This window comes from Fundulus heteroclitus, chromosome 22, assembly GCF_011125445.2.
Source record: "Fundulus heteroclitus isolate FHET01 chromosome 22, MU-UCD_Fhet_4.1, whole genome shotgun sequence".
In the NCBI taxonomy this organism is placed as follows: Eukaryota; Metazoa; Chordata; class Actinopteri; order Cyprinodontiformes; family Fundulidae; genus Fundulus; species Fundulus heteroclitus.
The window spans coordinates 7850542-7877508 of record NC_046382.1 but is presented as its reverse complement, the minus strand read 5'-3'; the positions used below and the strand labels follow the sequence as shown (position 1 = coordinate 7877508).

General features: G+C 43.0%; 1 protein-coding gene across 1 annotated transcript; it reads right to left on the bottom strand.

Annotated features, from left to right (window-relative positions):
• Positions 1–1813: 1813 nt before the first annotated feature.
• Positions 1814–26967, bottom strand: pik3ap1 (phosphoinositide-3-kinase adaptor protein 1). Its single transcript, XM_036126766.1, has 18 exons — positions 26879–26967; positions 26318–26563; positions 24650–25075; positions 23564–23811; positions 22490–22634; positions 22249–22391; positions 22027–22159; positions 20758–20954; positions 20505–20676; positions 20353–20415; positions 20016–20270; positions 19861–19917; positions 16515–16708; positions 16362–16434; positions 16071–16238; positions 13321–13391; positions 8951–9051; positions 1814–3173 (listed from the first exon to the last, which is right to left on the bottom strand). The coding sequence occupies exons 2-18, from the start codon at positions 26346–26348 to the stop codon at positions 3059–3061; spliced, it is 2592 nt and encodes an 863-aa protein (XP_035982659.1). The 5' UTR covers positions 26349–26563; positions 26879–26967; the 3' UTR covers positions 1814–3058.

The window sequence follows — 26967 nt, the reverse complement described above, 5'->3', positions numbered from 1 at the left end:
AATATATTGCCTGAAAACAAGAAGTTATTTGTTTGTTTTTGTTTTTTTTATATTTTTTGCATCTTATTTTATGTTCCAACATGTTTTATTTTATTGGAAGCAATGTGAGGCTGAAATATCCACATCCAGCGCTGGTGTTGGGCAACAACTGAAAACCGAGGACAACACATTGGATTCTGAAATAGGATTGAGAACACAGGGTATAAATTTATCTTAAATGTGTTGCCCTTCAGCAAAAAGGCCCTGGGTTTGAATCCCAGCCTGGGGTCGCTCTGCGTGTAGTTTGCATGTTCTCCCCATGCATGCATGGGTGGATTAACTTCCTCTCAAAGTCCAAAAGCATGACTGCTAAGAGTGAGCTTAGTTTAATGCCCCGTGTGTCTGAAGAGGCGAGGTTCCCCTGAAAGAAACGTTGCAGCCTAAAAGGAGAAGTCTAAAAACAGATGAATTGCTTCGATTGATAACAAGTAATTGGATGAAGTTTACCCAACATGATTTATTCATAATGGTTTAACTTGACAACTTATAAACAAAATAAATTCAGTCGAATCAGCTTAAGTCAATTACTTGTAACCAATTGAAGCAACTCACTAAGGTTTTTTCTTTTTAGAGTGAATGCGGGAGAGAAGAAGCATTGGGCAATGAACGGATAAGCGGACATTAGCAGTTAATGAATGGATGGATGCATGAAACGAGACATTTTAATAATTTTTTTTGGTGCTCTTCTGCACGTTAACAGAGATTTTATTCACTAATTGTAAAAAAAATGTTCACTGTTCTTTTTTTTTTGTATTTCTGGCACTGTGTTAAACTGGTATACTTCGCACTCATCAGACAGGCCTTTTATATAATATATAATAGTAATAATATAATATAATATTAATTATTATTATTTACTGTTTTTATGGAACATGTTTACTCAGACAGCGCACTGCTGTCTTGTACAGCATCTCAGGGGTCAGCTTTGGGTCCGACTCTCTTTTTGTTGTATCTGTATCTTTTGGGGAACATCCTAAACAGCCATAAACATGTTTCTTACCACATATGCTGATGATATCCACCTCTTTTCGACCATCTGAGATAACCAAGTCTGTATATGTTTGTCAGAAATTATATTATAGCTCACTGTTTGACAGTGTTGTAGTCAAGTCACTATGCCTCGAGTCCGAGTCCAGGTTCAAGTCTCCAGTGTTCAAGTCCGAGTCAAGTCCAAGTCATTTTAAAAAAATCCGAGTCCGAGTCAAGTCCACTACTCATCCGAGTCGAGTCCTTATTGATCAAGTCCAAGTTCCGCACTAAAGTAAGCATAGCCTACATGTTTTTAAACAACAAAAAAAATCCACACTCCACCACATTGCACTAATAATTTAGATATTAAAATCATACACCAAATAATATTCTAATGACATATTAAAATTATAGCCTAATGATATAAAAAAAAAGTCGAGTCTTTTTCTCAATTTCCGAGTCAGAATGATCTGAATGTAGGAGTCCGAGTCCAAGCTCGAGTCATCAGTGCTCAAGTCCAAGTCAAGTCACGAGTCTCTAAATTTAGCTAATGACTCGGACTCGAGTTCGAGTCTCGGACTCGAGTCCTACAACACTGGCTGTTTGAGAGCCGAAGAGCATTTCGTCTTTGAGATCAACTTTCTGCAGTACAAGATGAACTTGTTTCAGGTGTTTTAAATCGTGAAGGCTGCTATATGATGAAAGTTAAAAATGAAAGCTGGCAAGCAAACACTGAGCACCCGTTACATCCTGCAGCAGGAAACGGTATTCACCAACAGCTGACAGAACCATGCGAGCAAACCGATTACTTTGGGAAACCTTTATCAAGCACTTCAAAGCAAAGTTACAACATTTGAACTTAAATGTGCAAACGTGAACTGTTCGGATAAAGTAAGCAACCGTTAATGCAACATATACATCGATATTTTACAGCAACTTATCAAACCTTCGCTGATACACTGACGTCTGTTGAAGGTGGTTCTACTGGTCTGTGGTTCCAACCCAGGGGAGAACGTGCTGAAGATTAGAGTCTGAAGAAAAAAAAAACTCAACAACTAAACTGCTGCACGGTGTTCATAGAACAGAACGGGAGAAAATGACTGATGAATCCTTCTGCCTGGTCCCCATGTTGGAGTTTTAATGAACTTTTTTATGCATATATGCAATAAAATCAATAAAAAAGTGTCTCTTAAAGGTACAGAAAGGGAGCTGGAGAGAAGTTTAGAAACCTCTTGAGTTCCTCATGTCTGCAGTGAAGCACCCAATAAGTCCCGATACATTCTGTGTCGGCCAGAAGACGGACGTAATTCAGCGTTTCTGCATCAAAGTGAACCAAAATCTGAAACATTTCACTCTGTGTGCGATAAATATGGAGACGCAGGTTTCACTTTTTTTTAAATTGCTTTACAGAAACAAAGGTTGTTGTTTTTTTCCTGAGCTCCTACTGTATATGCTTAAAATGTAAGACTAGATTTATGTGGGAGTTTTTTAAACCCTTCCAAATCCACCTCATTTGGGATTTTAGATATTTAATATCCTCCTAAATGGCACATTCGAATGTGTTTCATGCAAAAAAAAAACAACAACCTTATTTACATGAAGTATAATGTCAATTAACCAAAAACAGACATAATTAACAGAAACAATCCAAACAAAAGAAAAGGAATTGTCCGAAAAACAAACATACAACAAAGTTTTTCTTTGGCATAAGATCCACTACATTTTTTCTTTTTATCGTAATCATTCAGTAGTCATTTCACCAGACCTGGCACTATCATGAAGCTCACTTCTGTTAGGTAAAAGTTGCTGTTTTGCACATTAACAACAGGAGACGCTTCACGTCACATCCCTCTGGTGCAGATCCAAACACAGCCAAGAGAAAGTTCATCCTCAAGGCCAAAAAACACAAAAAACTGCTGAGCGTTTGGTCCGGCTGTTAAAATCCAGATGGCAGATGAAGGGGGGGGACAGGGACAGCGGTCCATTTGTCCCTCTGGAACGTGTCCAGCACTGCTGAGTTCGGTGCGGCGGGGCAGGAGGTGAGCGGCCATCACCGCGGGCGGCGGGGAACCGGCGGCGCCATGACGGCTTGCCTGGGAGGGGGCCTCTGAGGAAGAGCTCGAGTCGGGCAGGATATGTAGCGCTCGTGCACCGTCTCCGGGACCCTGCGGGAACCAATGACATCTCTGTGATGAAAGGCTATCAGCTCCGGAGCACAGGAGGCCGTAAACCGTCAGCCTGAAGGAGAATACGTGACCTACATGTCTGGCCTTGAGAAGAGCGCCTTCTCTAAAGTCACAGGAAATTAGACACGTCTAACCAACGCCGACGTGTTCGCTGATCACAGGCGTGCACCGACCAAAGCGACGGAGGCTGAGAGCCTTCGCCACACGTGAAGATAAGCGGTTTGAAGTCCTGATTAAGCAGATTAACGTGGGCGTATCTTATGACATTTTTCGTGCATCCTGCCTGATTGTTTTACTCACTTGGCATCCCGAGACGCCAAAAATGACTTGTGTTAAAACTGAGAAAAGCGCCTCCTGAATGTTTCTGCATTTTCTCCTTCAGAGCCACCGGTGTTAAGAGTTTTTATTGGGTTTTTATTCTTAATAGACCAACACAACGTAGTGCACAGCTGTGAGGGGGAAGGAAGACGTTACACGTTACAATCTCATTATACTGTCGTAACGTAACTAAATGTCGTTCTGTATGCACTCTGTACATACAAAATGACAATAAAGCTAGTCTAGGTAAGTCTACACGGTTTTCTAAATTGTGTCATAAACAACAATCTGAAACATTTGTAATCAGCCTTATTTACTCTGTTGCCCCTAAAATAAAAATCCAGGGTGACCACCTGGCACAGTTGGTAGTGCCTTACAGCAAGAATTGGTTCTGGGTTCAGATCCCAGCTTGCTGTCGTTCTGCATGAGTGGGTACTAGGGCTGGGCGATAATTCAATAACAATATATATCGATATCGATAGGCGTATATCGATGATTGAAAAAAGTTAATTAAAAAGTTAAATAGATAGATAAATAGAATAACAGCTTTTTTTCCTTTTGCATTCTAGCCTACCATTACATCCTCCCAACCAATCACAACGCAGACCCAGGAACTAAGCTCCGCCCCCTTCAAAGAGTTCAGAGAGCACGTGTTATTTTTTTTTTCTTAACAAACTTGCAGTTTATGTAAAACGTTGTTTGAATAAAGGTTTGAGTTTGAATTCAGTGTTTGTGTGCTCTGTATCTAAAAATAGGTCGCTAAGCAAGAGCATGAAATTGTCAGGGCTGATTAAAAAAATATGTTTTGAATTTCTTAAAAATTATCGATAACGATCAACAAGATTTCTCTTTTATCGATTCACTTTTTTTCTATATCGTGCAGCCCTAGTGGGTCCTCCTTAAGGTTAGGTCTCTCTAAATCAGATGTGTATGGGGCACCCTGTGATGGACTGGGGACCTGCCCGGGATGTACACACACACATGTATATATATATATATATATATATATATATATATATATATATATATATATATATATATATATATATACTGATATTTTTTAAATGTCAGTTTTCTTTGATAGGAGTCTATAAGCGTCTCGTATCATCTTTCTGATATACCATAACATATTTATTTCTAAAGCACATAAAATAGAACATAGCAGCTGACCAAAAAGTTGTACACATAAAAAAACAACAGTTATTAAATAGTAAAACAAAAACAGAAATCAAAGCATCACAAATACAAGGAAAGAGGGCAATGCTAAGACACAGATATTAACTCGCTCTGGGTTGAAAGCCAAAGAGAAAACGGGTTTTAAAAACAGAAAGAGTTGGGGCCTGCCTGACCTTCAGCTCATGCTACGATTCAGGAGCCAGAGCAGCAAATGCTACGTCTGTTTGTTGAGTTGGAAGCCTCCCTGAGATGGTGGAAAATAAATCTCCCTTCATGCTCTGCCGTCTACTGAGCACTTGGAGGTTTAGGGCCAGAACTGACTGAAAATAAGGGAGGTGTTCACAGTTTCCCCCCACCAGAACAAAAGCTCACAGTTTCATCTGAAGCAAAGCAATCCCACAGCATGAAGCCGCCACCACCGTGTTTCCCAGCTGACCAAAGGTTTCTGTTTGCGTTTGTCAGACCGGAACACCTTCTCCCACCACATTCTGGAGGATTTTAGCCTAGCTCGGATGTTTCCTCTGGCAGGAAATGCTCCAGTGTCACAAACCTACATACTCCTCAGTCCAGACATGGAGAACCCAGGAGACGACGGTCTCAGCGAACACAGCAAGTTCCTGCTGGTCCATCAGGGTTTGGAGATCTGGGTCTCCTCTCTCTCCAGCTTTGGCAAAAGTGAGCAAACATGTGGAAAATCCTACAAGAACAGCAGATTAATGGAATCCGCTAAATAATGTCAGGCGTGAACTTCATGGGACTGAATGCTCAAACTCAACTAAAAGTCATTTTTTTGCTTATGGCTTTGCAGATTAATTTCTTTTTTTCTGCTTCCGCTTTCTTCCTTTTGCGTCTTTGCCCTAATGTGCATGTTTCGTTTTCGTTTTTTTTAGTCAAACTGTACAGGATATACAGTCTGCAACATTGAATGTGGAAGAGACTAAAATAAGTTGTCATGGTATTGTTTTTTTTTTTTTTTTTACACCCTAAAAGCTGAAGAGAGACAAATGAATTGGGTAAAGAGTTTAAGAGATAATAAGAGGGAAATGAGTGTTGGGTAATTTTAACTCTGCCTTGTTCTATTTACTGGCACTGAGTGAGCTGGGAAAATTTGCATGGGTAGCTTTTTACCCCCAACCTAAGATTTAAAGTAAAATGAATTACATATACGTGTTGGAGAGGCCGAATCCGCACACCCTCACGTGTTTCGGAGCCATCCCAGAGTCCCCCCGAGGAAGCGTGTTAGAAAATGATCGGAAAGCTGACAGAAACGTCTTGCGCAACTTTATTTCCGGGGGAATCTAAAGGGAACTTTTCACTGTAAATAAATCAGACGCAGTGTACCGTGCCACTTTATTTGCAGTGCGCTGCACTTTCCCGTGTTGTTCTCACACACTTAACAAAAACCACACGGCCTATTTTCAACCATTCAGCCGTCTCAGAGGAGAAAATAAGGGCAGAAGAAGACAACAAAAAGGCAAACGCTTCGTCTCACCGGAATAAAAAAAAAAAAAACGTTGATAAGATCTGACGGTTTCAAGAAGCTTTTTTATTTCACAGTGACATTTAGAGCCAGCTCATCTTAATTCCTGCCTTCCGTCACCTTCAGATCTATTTACATTGTAAATTAACTTAATTTTGCCTTTCTGATGCACCTGCTCACCAGCTGTGCTGCATTTGCTTAAGAAAGCAAAGAAATTTGGAACAAACGACGGACAAATTTGGTAGAACAGACTCCTCTGTTTTAAAGACGCAACTTTTTCTGGAGCTCAGTCTAAACTTCTCGCTCAGACCTTTCTCAGAATTTGACTGTGCGCCGTAGATATTTATAGATCCCCCAGAATGTCAACCTCCACGCCTCTTTTATCACTTTCTCAACCTTCCCCTCCAAGTCACAGCTGCAGACTCACTGAGGGGTGAGCGCTTCCTCTTTTTCACCCTCTGTCTCGCTCACTGCTCCAGCCAAGAAGCACCATATTGCCTAAGGTATTGCCTCACTTGCCTTCGCTCACATAGGAACCGAACTGACATCCCTCCCTAATCGATACGGTTCAGTATGACGTCGGTCCACCCTTTGCAGCTACTACACCCTCAGCTCTTCTAGGAAGTCCAGAAGGTTCTGGGCTGTGTTTATATGGGGATTGTTGAGCATGTTTCCAGAAGCACATTTATGAGGTCAGACACTGGTGTTGGACGAGAAGGCCTGGGTCTCTGTCTCGCTCTAATTCATCCCAAAGTTGCTCTATCAGGTTGAGGTCAGGAATCTGTGCAGGCCAGCAAATGGACCATTTCCAAACTGTTCCCACAAACCTTGGAAGCACAGTCCGTTTCTTTGACTGGAACTAAGGAATCCCCCCTCCACCAAACTTTACAGTCAGACAAGCGTCCTTCTCCTGGCAACCGCCAAACCCAGATTCCTCTATCAGAATGTCAGAGGGAGAAGCGGGATTCATCACCACAGACAACGCGCCTCCATTGCTTAAGAGTCCTGCGGCGGTGTGCTTTACACCACTGCATCCGACGCTTTGCGCGGCACTTTGTGATGTAAGGCGTGGATGCAGTTGGTCCTCCATTGTTCCGGCTGTCGATTTTTCACCCAGTAGTGCAGACTGGGCTCTACTTTAATCATGCAAAAAATTACTATAGCTGCACATGCCTGGGATTGGCTGTAAGGACACTGGACCCTTTAAAACACTCTCTGAAAGCCACATTCAGTGGAAAGGGGGGGGGGGGGGGGGTTTGAACCGTCAACACTGTTTGATCCCATGTGATGTTTGAGCTTTTTGTGAATCACTGTTGGTTTGAGAAGCTTGTGAATGCTCTGAATTCTGCCATTTGACTGCTTGCTAGTTTTCAGCCTGGTTAAACTTGAAAGACTCAACTTAGATATTAGTTTTGGTTAGGTTATTGTTTTGTAAACCTGAAAATGTTGAGTTTAGTGCTTGTCCTTTTTTGTGTTTTCTTTTTGTTCAATTCAATTTCATTTATGTAGCACCAATTCATGAAACATGTCATCTCAAGGTACTTTCCAAAATCAAATCCTCCAGATTGGTGAGAAAGTTTCCTCTCTAAGGAAACCCAGCAGGTTGCATCAAGTCTCTCCAAGCAGCATTCACTCCTCCTGAAAGAGCGTAGAGCCACAGTGGACAGTCGTCTGCATTGTTGATGGCTTTGCAGCAATCCCTCATACTGAGCATGCATGAAGCGACAGTGGAGAGGAAAACTCCCCTTTAACAGGGAGGAGAACCTCCAGCAGAACCAGAACCAGGCTCAGTGTGAACGTTCATCTGCCTCGACCCACTGGAGGTTAGAGAAGACAGAGCAGAGACACGGAAAGCACAGAAGCTCACATTGATCCAGAAGTACTTTCTATGTTAGATGGTAATAGTGGATGATCTGCCTCCCCTGATGATGTCACAGCTAACAGAACACTAGACCAGGTGTACCTTCTATGAAGAAAGTTATAATTTTTAACAAAAAGTTAAAAGCTGAAATGACAAAAAGCAATGAAAATTGGAGAACAGTAGGAAAACTCAGCAGAGTGAGAGAAATAGACCCCGATGTCCTCCAGCAGCCTAAGCCTATAGCAGCATAACTATAGAGATAGCTCAGGGTAACCTAAGATACTCTAACTAGACGATGTTGGGTTTGTTTAGCTGAGAAGCCATTTTATTTATCATTAGACAGTTAATTTCCTGGTTTATTTGTTTTCATCTAGTTTAACAACATGTAGGACGTTGTCTCTTTTTGTAAAAAAACAACAACTTATAAATAAACTTTTAATCAATTTTACCAACTAGACTCTTTAATTTTATGTTACCCCGTTCTTTCAGCCAACTGTGGGCGTAACATCCATGGAAACCCATCCCATGCAGCCCTATCTGCGCTGTTCTTGAGCCAATCTGAAAGCCACGTGACGTTTGGAGGTCTGTAGGGATTGACTCTGCAGAGAGTTGGCGAACCTCTGCGCCTCAGCATCCACTGCCCCCACTCTTTCAGTTTACGTGGCTTACCACTTCCTGGCTGAGTTGTTTCCACTTTGTTATGATACCACTGATAGCAGACTGGGGTATATTTAGGAGCGAGGAAATTACACGACTGGACTTGTTGCACAGGTGGCGTCCTATCACAGAACCATGCTGGGTCTGCATTATATACATGTGTCAATAGAAGTGATGGGAGAACACAATTTTTTTAAGACGGGTGAGTGAATACTTTCCGTGTTGGTGTCTGCCAGGCAGATGTTAGAAACTAATCGCACCGACCTTTCTGGGAGCCGTGGGGGGAGCCTGGGTGGAGGGACGCCGGGTGCGGGGTCGGATGGTCGTGGGGGTCGGGGTGGAGCAGGCAGATTCTCCACTGCGTCCTTTAAAGATAAAAACAGAAACATTAAATATAAACGGCAACGGTGAGAATAAAACTGTGCAAATAGGTTATTGCAGCATTTTATGCATCAGGAAGAAATAAAGATAATCTGTCCAAGATTTTAAAATGACTGAAATCTATACCCTCAAGCCCTCAGAAGTTCCCATTTTGTCTGATTCTTCTTTATATTGTTACTTAAGTGCTTTCATTATTCAGCTTTGGCCAACATTCATCTTTCACAAAGGTGGCTTCATATTTGACTCAATGCTTTGGTTCATCGACTAGAGATAAAGGGAGGAACTCTATTAATGGGGGGCTCAAAGTAGGGTCGAATTAACTTAATTTACAAATAAAACAGTTTATAAACGATATTCGTTGGGCCTCACATTGTAAACTCAGCTTGCCAACCAAGTGCCACACTTCGTGACATTCTCAATGGTTGTTTTACATTTCTGCCAGGATACTATTAAAATGCAGACTAGGCCAACGACCCCAAAGCGCTTTACACTACAGTCATTCACGCATTCACACCCTGACGGTGGTGAGCTATGTTAGCAGCCACAGCTGCCCTGGGGCACACTGACAGAGGCGAGGCTGCCATACATCATTGTCACCAGACCCTCTGACCACTGCCAGCAGGCAATGCAGGTGAAGTGTCTTGCTCAAGGACACAACGGCTGAGACAGTGAAAGTGGGGGATCGAATCGGCAATCCCACCGGTTACAGAACAACCTTCCTAACTCCACTGTCGTTTAGCAGCTACACAGGAAAATGTTCAAAACCAGCGTTTTGAATGTTTTCCACTCTGGCACCCTGTTTTAACAATGATCAATTTTGTCTCCCAAAATTCCGGACATGTGTGGACGCAACGTCTAAACAACAAACCGCCTTTGTGGATGCACCTAGTCTCGTCACCATGTGGACTGGGCCTTAGTTTTGCTGCTAGTCTTTGACCTGACTACTTGCCACTCTGGCTCAATCCCACTTATTTTACAGAAAATATTCCCATTCTACCCGTGCAAATTCAACTTCTTGTAATCATGTAAAAGTAAAAAAAAAAAAAACGAAAATAACCATTATTTTGAGATTAAAAACACTGTGTGTGATTGAACATTTTGTAGCTTTGAATAAGCCTGAAGTTGTTCGAGAAGAAATCAACAGAAAAAGTATTGCTGAATGATTTAACAGCTGTTTTTGCATGCATGGATTTTGGCCACAGAGAAGCTTAGAGAGGGCAAAATCCATCAGCTCCTTTTCCATTGCCACTCAAAAAACATTGCCACTCCAAAAACTGTTTGAGACGAAGGTGGAGTAAGGAGCAATAAGAAGATGAGGAGTTTTATCACCGTAATTTATCTCAAACGTTAGTTTGAAAATACTTTTTATCTGAGAAAGTACACCTCCGAACCTCATCTGTGCAGTCCGTTCATCCAGATTATGAGCCAATTTTGATTCTTTATTTTGAGGTTTTGAGAGAGTCAGACCTTTACTGACAGGCTGGTCTCACCGGGGAGCAGCAGTGGGAAACCCCCGTTGCTGTAGCATTTAGTCGGCCAGACCGTCTAAATTGATTTCCTGCAGACTGGATCTATTCGTCACGGCTGAAAAGTCAATATAAAGCGTCCACTAAGTTTGTGGGGGACATTTGAAAGTACAAGATATCAAATGTGAAAATCTTGGCTGGATGTTTTCTGTGTTTTAAGTTAATTCTAAACTGTTCTGACATTTTAGTACTAATGATCAAACGGAGCCCTATCATTTTCGTTGTGCACAGAAAACACACCTTTCCTGAAGACTGACTTTTCATGCAAACCTAAGTTGATGCATTGAAAACTGAACGTTGTTTGTTTTAAAAGCCTCAATGTTTGAGATGAACATAAAACAGTAAAGTTCCCATCTGAAATAAAACCTCCCGGTCAACTAACTTAACACGCTAGCTGTTCTTAGCTTGTTCTTGTTCTTAGCACATCGTGCAACGCTTCCTCATGCTCGTGCTGAAACCTTTTTGCCATCCCGTCTCAGAGAGAGGAGACGGAAATACAAGAGGAAGGAAGCAGGCATGCCTATGCAAATTATTGCGCTTATTTTAATGAATCATGTGATTAAAATGTATTGATTACCGTGACAGGCCTAGTGCTGTATTTAATTCAGATCCCCGGATTTAGCAGGCTTTCTTTCATTTTACACACACTAAAACTTTTTTCTCTTGTGCACTCGCCGATGCACTGATCGGACCACTGTGTGTGTGTGTGTGTGTGTGTGTGTTTGTTTTACACCCTCCAATTCTTCCGCAGCAGAGTTGAGAAAGGGGAGTAACAGGCAAATCTGCTAAGCGTGTTTATGCTATAACTTATAAAAATAATTTTGCTGCGATCAACAATCTGCGGTATTGTACATGAAAATCCTCCTCATCACTCCTGCCATGGCTGAGGCAAAAACATACTTATAAAGCTCTAAATTTTAACTCCACGTGGCAAACTTTGGAGCAGACCGATCACAGTCTCAGCTTCCCTCTCCCCTTCTTAAAATAATTTTTACCGACAGGAGAAGAATAGAGAGGAGCCCGGTGGTGCGGGGGGCCAGCGAAAAAAGGGGGCTAAGGAGATATAACGCCATCAGCAACACCAGCTCTGCGTTCTCTGTCCTGTTTCTTAAGAGTCTGGATGAGAGGCAGGTATGGGTGCAGCTTCTCAGTCTGCCTTTGTGTGTTTGAACTATGCTGTCTTCTTGCAGCCAGTACCACTCCGGTCCGCTGGACCGGAGTGGTACTGGAGTTTTCATCGCTTCCCAATACATCATTGTGCTATTTGACGAAAATGGCCCCTAGTATATGGAAACACATCAAACTTAAAAGCATAAGACTTTAGTTTACCCCAATAAACCATATAAACTTTAAACCCTGGGGCTAATGATCAGCATTAAGCTATAATCAAGCTGGCAGCGGCGTTTGGCTTTGATAGACATCGTAGAGCAAAACGGGTATGAGCAGACAAGCATTTTTTGTTTTCCACCAGTTTCTTTAATGCGTCACCCAAGATCCTTTTGGTTTGCTATTATTCACAACAAATAAACCCTCAAAGTGTCTCTGGAACTGCCTGGCAGCACCGTTGCCATGGTTATTTGGACACGTGGTGTGTTCTGGGTATTTTCTTACAGAATTTCATATGTATTTAGGGGCGTGGACAAGGCAGCCCAAGATACACATGAATCTGCGCTATATTTCCCACACGTCCAGTTACATCAGTGAAACAGTGACATGTCTGCCCACAGTTTTGTTCATCTGAATTTGGTTGTGTGCCACAAATTTCAGTATTTCCCCATACAACAAACTCTTAGAATGAAACCTGAACACCCTTCCGTTTGTAAGGCTCCTGACTATTTTTATCCTTCATTAGAAGAAATAGATACAATTAAAGAGGGGTATGCTGTCTTTTTGTTTTAAGTGGAAGGGGCCCACAGCTAAAGCTCTTTGTTGGAGACATTTTTAGTGACGCAGTCTTACAACACAAGTGATACCTGGATTAACAGAATATTAAAACAAAGCTTTTTATTTTGGTTTTTTTCTAAACATGTTCAGAACTTCCTCAAACTAAAAGGTCAAAGTTCCCAATGTCTGACAGACAAAGGTAACGCTGTTCCTACAGTTACAGCTTTATGCATCATATGATCTAAAGCATGAGTGAGATACGATAAGATAAGATAAAATAAGATAAGATAAGATAAGCTTTATTGATCTCACATTGAAGAAATTCACATGTCACATCGGCTCAGTAATCAGTAGTCATAGGAAAGAGGAGTCAAGTTGGACGAGGTGCATCAAATATATACACAGTATGTCCTCGTTATACCATGGATCAAAAGGAGTAGGTAAGAAAAAGCAAAAAGAAAGAAAAAAAATGCAAAAAAATAAATAAGGCAAAGGATGTCTTCTGTACATTCACTGTGGCTTATACGCGTGTGTATTGACATATATTCGGGTGTGGTAGCAGCAGAAGTCACATGTGAAATAGATACATGTGAAATAAATATAACTCAGCCAGGCGTTTTAAGTTTTACCAAGAGAGGATCCGTTATTAACAGAACCAGACTTTCCTCAGGAATTGAAAAAATGAACTGGCCCCTGAAACATCCTGTGCTGTTCAGCACGCTGCGTCCCTCGGCCCCCATACTGCGTCAAACCAGCACAATTTGCAAAGAGGAAGCAGAGAGAGGGTGTCTCTGCGACATGAAGACACCTACAAATGGGTATGCGCGGGTCTGAGGTCCTCACCTCAAACTCCTGTTCTGTCCCGCTGCTCAGGCTGAAATTGCTGTGAGTGCTGAGTCTGTTGCTCTCCGTACCTGAAACGTGAAAAAAAAAGAAAACAAGCTCATGTAGAAGGAAAGCACATGATTTCAAGTTTCTCTGTGGTTAGAGCTTGTGGCGACTGATGTTGTAAGACCACTTTGATGAGCGTAAGTTTGAATGCAGTCGTACAGAAGAGCTACGTTGAAAGCAGCGAGAGGAACGCTCGCAGTTAACCTGAACATTTCTGGGTTTTATCTTTGTGCACATTTACTGGAAACATAAATAAGCACCACCAAAAGTAGCTTTTGTCGAGTGCGATTTAACTTTAACTGCAGCAGATCATATTAGCCCATCACACAGGTCAATAACGTAAAAACGAATATCAGTAATAACGTATGACTGTGTTCTTATTTGCCCCCCTTGAAACAAATAATTGTAAATTGGTCATTTTGCAGAAACAAAAATTTATTTTTAGCTTTCTGAGCTATTCCATGAAATAAATGTGTAAAAATAGTCCCTTGCACTGCGTTTCCTCTTTACCCAATACTGAAAGCACAACAGGAGTCATACAGCAACAATTGATGACAGATGGACAATGAACAGAAAGCCTTAAGATAAATCCAGCATTCATTACAGCGGCAATATCTTATACTGAAAATTTGAGAGAGAAAACTTCAGCCTTTAAAATGATTGAATGTATTCAGTCTCGAAGAAAATCCCACATTAAGAAATAATTACTTTAAAAAAACATATAATTCCTGTAAAATGTTTTTTCTTTGTCTTCAACTTCTTTTAAAGTTGATCTGATTGTTTTTCATTAATCAGTGAATTTCCCTGTGGTTTAAATATGATGTGGCATAGAGCGCCATGTCTCTACGCCCCAATTCATAGAAACTATTTAATTATTTATAGAAAAAAATTAGAAACAAGTGCCTGGGTGGAATCAAACTTATCTTTCCACTGCACACACAGAGGAGGACGGAGAGAAAAATCCCCGACACCCACTGTTGCAAAACCGCGGCACGTTTTCATTGTGTTACTGAAAAGTGTTAAATAAATAAACTTGCCTTAGACGCTACAGACACCAGCATTAGACACTGCCTGCAGGCTGACTGCTGTTTTATAGGTAAGCATGTCAGGAAAAAGGCTTATTTGTCCTAACATCACAAGCATAAACATGTGGTGTTTGCTAAATGCTACTTGGACTTGAACTGGAACCAGGTGGTTTGGACAAAACTTCTGAGTAAAAGCGTTTCAGGCGGCGTGGGCGACAACCAAATAACAGATACATGTAAAAGTCCCTGATGCCTACTGTACGGCAGAGTATCTGGGATCCTGTGGGCATGTTCTCCCAAACGCTCTGGGGGAAGTATTTGAGTGCATTTTTATGGCGGCTCTTAGCAGGATGACGATTCAAAATGTGACCAAATAAACACAGACCTGGCTAATCGATGAAAGCAACCTTCCTCTATGACATTCTCAGCCCAAAGATCTTAAATCTTACAGGAGACAATGTGGGAACAATGTGGGAGATTACGCTTCTACGATAAAAGATGGATTCATTTTAAGGCTTTTTATACATCTTCACTAGAGTTGTTAATAAGGGTTGAAAAAATGCATAATTATACCAATCATCAGTCTGATACAAGTGAATACAACGTCTTAAAATTCTAGAAAATGTTTGCGGCTTGCAGAAATTAGCACTTAACAATCTGAAATTTCTCGTTTTATTTGCCACAAATAAAGTAGGGCTGGACTATAATTCAATAACAATATATAATCGATAGATAGACGTATATCGATGATAGAAAAAACAGGTCAATAAAAAGTTCAATAGAATAACAGTTTTCCTTCCTTTTGCATTCTAGCCAATCATGTAGTTAATATTACAGTCATTACATCCTCCCAGCCAATCACAACGCAGACCAGGAATGCTCCATCATCAAACTACGCCCCCTTCAAAGAGTTTAGAGAGCACATGTCCTTTTTTCTCTTTAAAAAACTTATAGTTTTAGTAAAAAGTTGGTTGAATAAAGGGTTGGGTTTGAATTCAGAGTTTGTGGGTACTTTATCTAAATAGGTCGCTAAGCAACAGCATGAAATGACCAGGGCTGCACTTACAATATATGTTTTGAAATTGTGGATAATTAGCGATATCGATCAATATAATTTCTATTTAATTGATTTTTTTCTATATCGTCCAGCCTTAAAATATAGTTTGTGAGGTTGAAAAAAAATGCATAATTATACAAACCATCAGTGTGAAACAAGCGAATAAGGTCTGAAAGACTGTTTTCTTTCAGTGGGAGATTACGCTTCTACGATAAAAATGTATTAATTTCAAGGCTTTTTAGACATCTTCACTAGAGTTGTTAATAAGGGTTGAAAATATGCATAATCATACCAACCATCAGTCTGATATAAGCGAATTAAACGTCTTAAAATTCTTGAAAATGTTTGCGGTTTGCAGAAGTTAGCATTTAACAATGTGAGATTTCAGGTTTTATTAGCAACAAATAAAGTAATTTGTGATTAACCCTCTGAATGTAGATTATTTCTCAACCCTCTTTTGTCTCCTCCGCCCTCTTAAAGGAGTCATTTATATATATATATTGAGACGTCCGCACAGTGAGCACATCACTAAGAGCGGCAGTGGCATATTTGCCCGAGTTTCATTCCAGTTTTCACTAACACCCAGTTCTGAAGAGAACATAAACCCGGCGGAGACTCACTGGAGGTGCTGGACGTGCTGCCGGTCTTCCAGTTCCCTCTTTTGAGTGGCTGGGCTGCTGGAGGGGGCGGGGCCATCATTCTGGGCGTGGGCTCGTACACGTCGCACTCCACCGTCATGTTAGACCCCCAGTAGAGGTTCCTCTGCAGCGGCGCCGTTATCTCATATTCTAGCAGAGAAGAGTCAGACCACATCAGAAATCACACTGAGAACAACAGGATGTTGGGCGTGGCTCGCCGTCAGATCATCATTTCATACGCGATGAGCCGTCGACATCAACATGCCACCGTACCAATTTCTCTTCCCGTCTTTTCCCTCTCTCTGTGACGTCTGGTGATGCTTTCTCGTAATTTCTTCAGATTATCCTTTAAGGAAGGAAGAACAGAGCATGTCAGACCTCCTGCTCTGCTGTCGGACCCGGCTCTCGGTCTGGCTGAGCCTCTACCTGCTGATAGCGCAGAGAGTTGGCCCTCCGCTCGTGGTCAAACTGCCAGGCTTTGAACTCCTGGACGGCCTCGTCCACCGTTATCTCCCCCACTTTGACCCTCTCCTGCAGGGATATGAGCTGCCTCTGCCCGGGGGTCTTCATTCCACCGTAGGGGTCATAAGTAGGCGTGGGGGCCTCAGTCACTGGTCGAGCTAAAAACATAAATATTTCATTTTTTTGGTCAGGGTATGTGTGACAGGCCGGCAGTTCATCGCGGAGCAACAGAGGGAAAGGAACCGCGCGCACAAACACTGGAACCTACGGCCAGTTTAAAGAAACCAATCAGCAAGCTTGTGTTTGGTTCCAAGAGAGAACCAGCGAGTGCAGGAGGAGAAAATACAAAGAGTGTTGGAAAGAAAAAAAAAAGGACTTTCTGGTGTGCTTCAGAGATCTGAATTCATGTTTAGATCAGTTGCAACAAGGCGTCCAGGTTCCTGACCATGACACCGCATCATAACTGTTTTTAATGTTTGCTTTTAGTTTCTATTTAGCCAAGTTCTATTTTGTTTCTACATTTTATTCCTACTTGCTTTTAATATGTTTTATTTTCCTAAGTTTTAATCATGTAAAGCACTTTGCATTGTCTCTGTACTGAAATGTGCTGTACAAAATAAAAACTTGCCTTGCCTTGCCTTGCCTTGCCTCACCTCACCACCATGTTCTGTTCCTTCAGGTCAACGGTGCCTTTCACCTTGGAGCTCTACCACGGACATGCGATGTGCCCATTCCCTTTCTTCTAGTTAAATCATGACAACTGACCTAAACTGATGACCTGCAGCGGTTAATTAATGTTGTTTTGTGGGAAAGTTCACCACTGTCCGACGTAGAAAGGCCTCGTTACACACAGGCCGTTATCGTGCCTGTGTATAACGAGAGAAACTAAACCAAAAAACACGTGGCTAATCAAAGTTACTTCATGACTTACTTGGGGCAACTATATTTTAAATTTCCATTGTTTAAATGTCTGATGCTGTGCAGATTTTTTTAAAGTGAGTTTATAAATATATAAAAGGCTCACGTATTCACTTACAACCATTTCCCACGGTCTCCTCTCAAGTACACTGCAGCTGCGAGGTGCGTTGGTTCATTTTAATCCCACAAACCTTATCTGCCCGTTTTCTTCTAATGAAACCCTGTAGGTGTGCGTTCATACATTGACCTTTAAAGTGAACGGCTGCCGGGTCGACAACCGGGAGGGGATGGCTGTCTTTACGTCTGGGCCAAACGTGTTTCTTCGGTAGGAGCGAGGCGTAAACCTTACAGAGCTGCCTGCAGCGGTCCCCGGTTTTATCTAACCAGGCTGTTGTTACAGACACAAACTTCTCACAGCAGCGACGCCACAAATGGTTTATATATGCGAGGCTGCTTGAGTAGAATAAGGCTGCGTTTGCATCTGCCGCCACAAAAAACACCGTGTTTAATCTTTTAGATAACGGTATTAGGAAAGTGTATGGAATCTTTTCACAGATCTAGTTTAATCACTCTAATTCAATACATATTATATGTTATGATGACTTGTTATTTAATCTGCTTTAAAAAAAGGAAGAGAAACAGTGAAGCAAGTGAAAGAAATACTAACATTGGGACTGTGTTTTAAATGTTACAGAGTGCGAATCAATACGGTAGGAGTCTGGTTCCCTTAAATAAAACGCTTTACTAGTCTTGTCTTGGACATAACATGGTTTACGACGTGTTGGCCTTTGTTCCACCAGCAGTATCATAAAAGCATATTAATTATTGTTTGAATGCCCCAAAAGTGGGCCTCTCAGTATTTTTTCTTTAGTGTTAAACCACAGCAACACTGCTTGGATTCAGGTGCTTACAGATTCACTTCTATACAGAAAACCCCTGTTATTATCTTCAGCTGTCACTTAATACATGTTGTACTAACTAATACTGTATGTTCTTCAGTGATGGTATCAAGGCGTTGATTGTTTGTTCCTGTAATACTTTATCGGCTGGTTCTGCTGTTCTTTTATATCTCTCTTTGCAGGTGTAGAAGCAGACTCAGAGGATGTTGTATCACTCTCTCCCTTTCCTCTCCTCTTTACCTTTCACCTTTTCTCCCTTTTGTCGTTTTGTCCCATCTGTTTTTCTCCTTTTTTTTTCCTCTTCTAACTTCCTGTTTCAGTGTCCATTGAACATGAAATATTCCCTGCATAAATTCTAACAAAGCTTCTTGCACGTATAAATCAAGTGGAGGATTATGACGAAAGCTGTAAGGCTCCACTAGTGAAAGTAAAACCTGTTGGGCTCTTTCTGGCATGAAGACAATAATTCTTAGCGCTACATTGCCAGACAGGACACAAAAAGAGTGGAAAAGCAAAGATTTGGAAACAGAATGCTAAAACACCTACCTGTGATTAAATCTCAAAACGCAAAGTTTGAACTGCAGCAGGCCAACAATCACCAGCATAATCTAGACTAAGGCTGCCAGGAAGGGGGGGGGGGGGGTTAAAGGTGTTGTGGTCAAAGTCCAGATGTTGACCTGATTAAAATGCATTTATGAAACTCAAACAAATACCTCAAAACCACAGCTTGGGGAGGTCACCCAGAACTCACCCACAACAGAGGATTATTTTACATTGCTGCGGCTAAATTTCGCTCCATAAGATGCTGGAACATACGGTGTGTTTTATGTAAAGCAATAAATTTGAGTAAAGGCTTATTGTTATTTGCATTTGTTTGGAAATATGTAACTAGAACCGAATTAAAGAGATACACCAGACCTTGTTACGACAATGAATAACTTTGCAACATAAAATTCAAGGAGGCAGCAGATAAGAGAGAATGTCACATCAAACAGGATCGGCTGGGACTGAAGTTTGAACTGCGGCAATAAAACAGCTCCATGAACTTTAGATTTAAACTGATTAGGCAGCGGCCTTCATAACTGGGGTCCCTAGACCCCCGGGGGGTCTGTGAACCACGGGTTGGGGGTCCGTGAAATGTTTGTTGTCTGGCCTGAGGAGGCGCTGCTGAGGATGCGTCAGGGTTGAACTAACGAACACAATGGACAAATAGTTAACTCCGTCCACTTCATCAAGCAAAAGTCAAATCAGCTGAAATTAGGAAGTAGGACAACAGTTACATCGAGAATGAGGATCTATATATTTTTAAAAACGTGCATCATTCCTGATGTACTTAACAGTACAAAAGGCTGTTTAAAATAATACTATCAGCATGAAGAATCTAAAGGGGTCCTTGGAAAACTTTTACCGCTGCTAAGGGACACTGAAAAGCTTGAAAACCTTAGAATGTCTCACTGCTCCTCAAGAGATCTCAAAGTTAAACTGTGTCTTACCTGCAGGATGTCCGCCGTTCGCTGCGTTATGCTGGGGTGTTACTCTATCTGAAAACACTGAAAAAAAAATATATATATATATATATATTAGAGTAAATGGATAGTTTTCAGCGGGGTAGAAATGGCTTTTCAACACAGAACAATGAAGCACAAACCTCTGGAGATGTAGGTGACAGGTTTGTCAGACTCCATCTCAGCCTCCGGCCGGGGGATGGGGGCCGGGGGGCGGTTCAGGATCGCCGGGTTGTAGGTGCTGTTGGTGTCCACGGTGTCATAAATGTCCTCGGGGCAGAGGTTGTACGGATCCTCCTCCTCCTCGATTTCGTCAAAGTGCTTGGGTTCGTCATCCTCGGCGTTCTCCGCGTTGGGATGCGGGGAGTCGACTTGGTCCTCGGCGGCGGGAGGTTTGGCTGACAGACGTCACATCATCGACCGTCAGAGGCGTCTGTAGCCGTTTAATAAAATCACGCCGGCATCGGTAGAAACACGTACCTTGGAAGAACTTCCTGAGCATTGCTTCTTCGGGATTCTCGTCGACCGCGGTCATCACTTCATCTGCAACAGAGATTGGGCCCTATTAACGCTCGCATCGGCGTGTTTAGAGCGTTTAGCCCGGAAGCAGCGGCAGGCCTCGGGGGTCTTACACAGGTCCTCGGCACACTCCGGGTCGATGTCGAGCATCGACTCGTAGATGTCCTCCGAGCAGCCCGAGTACTTCATCATGATGCTTTGAGAAGAGTTGGACATGGGCTCGTAAATCTCTGCCACGTCGTCCAGGTTGTCCTCTAGGTGAGACTGGAGCATGTCTGCCGTCTCCTGAGAGAGAAATGTTTTTGTTTTTAAAAAAAATAAGAAACTTACAATTTAAAATGTTACAGGTGTCCTGGCTGGACCTACGACAAATTCATCCATGAACTGTCTGAGTTCGGGGAAGCCGCTCTTCTCTGCCAGCGTGTTTGGGTAGTCCCCGTGCCGGTTCATCACGCTGTAGGCCTGCAGGGCCCCGGGACACCGAAGCAGCGTGCTCATCAGCTTCTTCAGGCCGTACCTAGCAGCAAAGTGGAGCAAAGTGGGAAGATCTTCGCTGCGCTGATCTGTAACGCAAAAGAGAGGGACATTTTGAGTTTACTGGGAGAATTCAACCAGCTGTTTGCATGTTTCTAAACACGTCTACACGAGATTTTGCACATGGGTTTGATTTTCGGGTCTGTTCCTGAAATAGAGCGTCGGTGCAGTTTCCCACGCTGCGCATGCATTCAGATCATTCTGATCAGACGTACACGTATTTATACACATATCTATGAAACACAGAGCAAACAGCGATGGATCATCAAAGGCCAGCACCATTTGCAACACTGTGGTTTGGCTGCAGGAGCCGAAAGAGCGAAGCGGGCCTCACACTGCAAGACGTGAACTAAAAGTGTGTAAAGTTATCTTCCAGTGAGCGCATTTGTTCTTGATTTGAGCAGCAAGTTGAAACGATCTGCCAGTGGAATGAGATTTTTGCACTTAAAACAGGAACAGCTCATCCCCATCGTCTTATTTTAAGTGCATTATATCTAATGGTTGGTCATTGGTCATTTCAAGAACATTTTAGTTCCCTTTATGCAGAAAACAAGGCAGGGTTGTCAGCAAGTGAACAATTGATCCTCTCCTCTGAGGAGTGTGTCGAGGCATGTTTGATCCCCTGTGCTGCTACATAGAGGGAGAGAGGAGACCCGGCTCGGGGGGGACGGTGCAAGGAGGAAGTCCACAGACAGCACGTCATGATAAGGGGAAAAAAAACTTCTCTAGCTCGACGTTATCTGAGTCAGTCCTTTTTTTTATCTCAGAGGGAATCGATTAAGTGTCAGTTCGTGCGACGTCTTTCACAGCCCGCGTTAACAGCCCGCATATTTATTTTAAAAGACACGCCTCAGGCCCACGTCGCTCTGAGAGCTTCCTGGAGGGTGATCTGTATCGTTTCTGTCACTTAAGCAGGCTGTTCGCAGAAGTGGGTGCAGTTCGACTGCGTCTGCTGGATATGACCAGCTAGTTTCCATCCAGTTTGTGGATGAGTGTACATGGTGACCGGAGAGCAGAAGGGCAGGAGAGGGAGCGTGCAGAAGCATTATGGGACAGGAAGTGACCTCATCGACCTTACAGAAATCACAAAGCTGCACTCACACGCCGACATGTTGTCCTCTTCTATCTGTTTGACTCCGAACAGCTGCAGGCCGGACGGAGGCATCTTGGATTTTAACGAGTCCGTTAGCAGGGTGTCCACCGATTCTGTTGTGTTGCAGCTCAGGTCGAAGGCCTGGAAGCAGGCGTTAGCGTCGTTATTAACCTCATTCCAAGCTCAGAGGACTGGGGGAAATTATTAAACAAAGGGGTAGAAAGGTAGACCTGGCAGATGAAGCTCACAGGATCAGCAGCGTTTTGGAGATACCGACTAACTTCTGCCATGCTGGTGTAATATGTGACCGGGCTCAGGCTGACAGCCGAGCCGTCGGCGTGCAAAGTGAGTGAAATCACCCCAGCAGGCATTTCTGTGTCAGAGGTTGTAGAAAAAAAACACAGAGATTATGAGATAATGTTTGGGAAATGTTGTGGTGAGCAGTAAAAGTGGCTTCCTGCAGAGACTCGCCTGGCGCAGACACACTGAGGGTGTACTCGTTCTCCACCGAGGCAGGAACCCTCCGCGAGGCTCCGTGTTCAGCGGAGAACTCCACCTCCAGTTCTGACCCGTAACCAACTCTACTTTTGAAAATTATGAAAAGGGTCTCTTGATCCTGAGCAAAAGAAGCAGAATAAATCTCATTATATAAAAAAAAAAAACAAAAAAACAACAAAAAAAAAAAACAAGCATTTGGATTAAACATGTCAGAACCGGATAGGGCTGGACGATATAGAAAAAAAATCATATCGATTGATACCGATAATTATCAACAAATTGAAAACATATATTTTAAGTGCAGCCCTGACTATGTTACGCTGTTGCTTAGTTACCTATTTTTAGATAATGAACACACAAATAATGAATTAAAACTCAACCCTTTATTCACTGCAAAAAGGAACTAAAAGTAGGTAAAATCCTCTTGAAATTAATGTATTTTTCATTGATTTGAGCAGCTACATCAGACTATTTGCCAATGGAATAAGATTTCTGCACTTAAAATAAAAACAATTCATCTCCATCGTCTAGTTTCAAGTGCAGGATGTCTAATTATCTTATTTTAGGGGTAGATATTCTCATTCCATTGGCAAATAGTCTGATTTAGCTGTTTGAATCAAGGAATAATATAAAAATGTTAAGAAATTTTTACTTACTTTTAGTTCAGTTTTTGCAGTGTTCAACCAACTTTTTACCAAAACTACAATTTTTTTAAAAAGAAAAAAGAACAAGTGCTCTTTGAACTCTCTGAAGGGGGCGGAGCTTGGTTCCTAGGTCTGCGTTGTGATTGGTTGGGAGGATGTAATCACTGTAATATTAACCTACATGATTGGCTAGAATGCAAAAGGAAGGAAAACTGTTAATAAACTTTTTATTGACCCTTTTTTTCTATCATCGATACACGTCTATCGGTCGATATATATTGTATCATTGAATTATCGTCCAGCCCTAGAACTGCAAGCCACTCCACTATGTGTGTGTCCATCGCTGTTCCATGGACATGTCCCCGTGTAAACTCTGCAGGTGCGTGACGACGAGGGGCCTCACCCCACACTGAACCCGGTTTGGCTGAACGGACAGACACGTGAGCTGCGTCGGCGAGCTCGCTCCTTCCCTCGCGGATGTCTCCCCGCTCCATCGCGCTTCGTCCTCCAGGACCGTTTGATTATGCTTCTCGGACGCCGCCGCTTCGCTTTTCTCCGTCGTGACATCTCTAGACGGAGGAGGAGGCACCGCAGCCGTGTGCGACTCTGCTGCAGGATGTGCGGTCTCAAGATCGGCCTCGGCTCGCCTGCCTTGGGATAAAACAAAAAAGGAGAATTAAATTTAACGGAGCTGCCTTGTGCCACTTTATTTTACAGTGGAAAATATCCTCACAGACGCATTTAAACACTTAAAATAATCTTTGTGTGTAAAGAAGGCTTAAGATTTGTGATTTCTCTCCTTTGTTTCTCTCTTAGAAATATTGAAAAAGTACCACTTTCATGGATTTAATAATGAAAAGGCTGCTTTTATCAATGTATCCTGTGGCGGTTCTAGACCAGATCTACCAGAGCGGGTGGGGCAAATGTAATAAATAACTGGTTAATATTTAATTGTTTACAGAGCCAACTAACTCCTCGTGGCTCTGGAAGTGCAGGTTGCAGATGAAAACTGTCATTTTATTTCAAAACAGCTGAAGCTAAAAGTTCAACACCTTCATTTTTTTTAAATCGTTAAAGTAAAACTGTAAAGGTAAAAAATTAAACCGGTCCAAGGAACCAATCAGTTATGGTCTCTGTGCCAGCGCACATCATCATAAGAAATTTATTTAGTATTATGTCTTTAGTACAGGGGCCATAACAGGGGCACAGGCCCCCGTTGGCCCCCCCGTCTAGAACCGCCCCTGCGTGTCTCTTAAAGAAACAGTGAATTGTAGATTTCTGATTTTTCTATGGCTTCTTTCCAAGTCTTGATCAAATTCAGCCTGACTTTAAGTTGCACTTTTTTGTTTTGAGGCTTGAAACCTTAAATATATTTTTTTAAAGATTCAAGGACCTAAAACTCAATAAATATCTAATTCAGGTGCAGGGTTGACGCTTTCCTAATTCGGGTGTCGTGTTTTGGTGAAGACAGCAATAAAAGTCAGCATACTGTCTGCGATTGACGCCAGAACGGTGGAGACGTAGTCGGCCGGCTCGTCGTCGGCGTAGAGTTTCCTCCAGCTGGGCCAGTCGTCGAAGCACGCCGCGGACAGGTCGTCCTCGCACACGCCGCACAGCAGCGCCACCACTTTGTGGGGAGGATGCAGGAGTCTCTGGAGCGCTCCCTGTAGCTCCGGGTCATCGAGGACGTCCAGGAAGAAGCCGGTGAGCAGCACCACGATGCACTTGCAGCGCTGGAAGTCCTGGAAGTCGTAGCCGTGGAGCTGGTCGGCCGAGCTCACGGCGTAGAGCAAGACCGAGCCTTTGTGGAAATGCTTGGAGGATTTGAAGATCTGCTGCAAGTACGCAGCCCACTCCTGGGCCTCGTCGGTGTAGAGAATCAGCAGCTCGAACGCGGAGGAAGACTCAGAGGCGGCTGCAAAACACGATATACATTAGTTCAGTTTAATTCAACTCATATAGCGCTAATTCATGAAACGTCACCTCAAGGAACTTTCCAAAGTCAGTCATATTATACAGATTGGGTCAGAAAGTTTCCTCTCTAAGGAAACCCAGCAGGTTGCATCAAGTCTCTCCAAGCAGCATTCACTCCTCCTGAAAGAGCGTAGAGCCACAGTGGACAGTCGTCTGCATTGTTGATGGCTTTGCAGCAATCCCTCATGCTGAGCCTGCATGAAGCGACAGTGGAGAGGAAAACTCCCCTTTAACAGGGAGGAGAACCTCCAGCAGAACCAGAACCAGGCTCAGTGTGAACTCTCATCTGCCTCGACCCACTGGGGCTTAGAGAAGACAGAGCAGAGACACAGAAAGCACAGAAGCTCACATTGACCCAGGAGTACTTTCTATGTTAGATGGTAATAGAGGATGATCTGCCTCCCCTGGATGATGTCACAGCTAACAGAACGCCAGACCAGGTGATTAATATGCACCGAAGGTGGGGTGGGATGTGCAGCCCAGACTTCTTCTGCTTAAAAACATCTCCAATGAGCAGACACTGGGGACATTATTTCCTGTAGCAGGTTGTTTTTGGGGGGCGGGGGGTTGGTGGTGGTCCACAGCATTCCAGCTGCTGAATGTCAAGGTGACTGTGGCTGAGGGATGAATGAGCGAACTGTTTGAAATTTCCACGCAGCGCCAACAGGGAGTTGAGCAAACACCGTGGTGTGTCAACAGCGCTCTGAGTAATTCTGTTTGACTCATTACAGCCGCTAATCGGGTCACCTCCGCACACAGTGACCCAGCAGGAGTCCTCACCTCCGTCCGCCGTGGGAGCCGGAGAGGGTCGGCAGTACGGCTCAATCAACTGGAAACGTGTGTGAAGGAGGAGGAGGAGGAGGAGGAGGAGGGTGGGGGGGTCTTAATTAGCTGCCACATGCATTTAACCACACAGGATGCAGACATGTTTGGTTCCTCTTTTTTTTTTTTTTTACAGCCGAGATGTTAATTCTCAATGAAGGGCTGACCGAAGGCAATTCAGCAGAGTGATTTGAGTTTTAACATAAATAAATCAATCAATCAATAAGAAAGCACCAGACAGAAGGATTAAATTCTTGTGATTGCTGAGAAACATCAGCAGGAAGTGTTGATGTGTTAAAGACGCGGTGGAGCTGGCAGAAGAAGAAGAAGAAACAGGGGGCTCTGAACGTGTCACGCTCACCTGACTCAGCGCTGGCGTTGTGTCCGTCCATGGTTCCACGGGCAGAAAAAAAAAACTTCACAAAGTCATCCCAAAAGCGACGGCATTCCTCCAGACGCTCTCATGTTTGAGGCCCCCCCTCGGCTCCACCGAAGCTCCTCGCCTCGTCAGCTGACTCCGAACTAGCGATTACCACCTCTGGCCCTTTGCTCGGTTGTATAAATAGCGACACTTAGTTTCCTGATTTTGCTAGCTCTGCCCCACTTCCTGAAACAGTTGAAGAAGTGAGAAAATGCAGCCTTGTCACATCAGAAAGTGCAACAAGTGTGCTGTTGCCGTGGCCTGGTGGGTTACACGAGTTACATGTAGACAATTACTTTATTTTAGAATGGAAAGTACAAGAAAAAAAACAAACGTGGTGGACTGAGGGCTGAATGTGTTGAATTTAGGAAGCAGACTAAGAGAAGAGACCGGCTCTCTTTGCATGCAGGCAACATTTTAATGCACAGTTTTGTTCTCCTTTTTTTCTATAAAAAAAAAAAAAAAACACAACACCATCCCCAAACAAACACGTCGATTCACCTGCTGAACTTCTTCCCATTTTTCACTTCCTTCACCCGGCGCGGTGCGTCAGGAGTCTTTCATACAATCCTTGGGTGAGATCAGAGTAC

What these genes read in the sequence shown, in the direction of transcription:
- pik3ap1 (XM_036126766.1), bottom strand. Translation starts at nt 26,348, where the DNA reads ATGGACGGACACAACGCCAGCGCTGAGTCAG. An exon ending in CAAACCGGGTTCAGTGTGGG is followed by an intron (nt 22,635 to 23,563) that starts GTGAGGCCCCTC and finishes TCTTTTGCTCAG; the next exon opens with GATCAAGAGACCCTTTTCAT. An exon ending in GCTCAGGAAGTTCTTCCAAG is followed by an intron (nt 20,271 to 20,352) that starts GTACGTGTTTCT and finishes GACGTCTGTCAG; the next exon opens with CCAAACCTCCCGCCGCCGAG.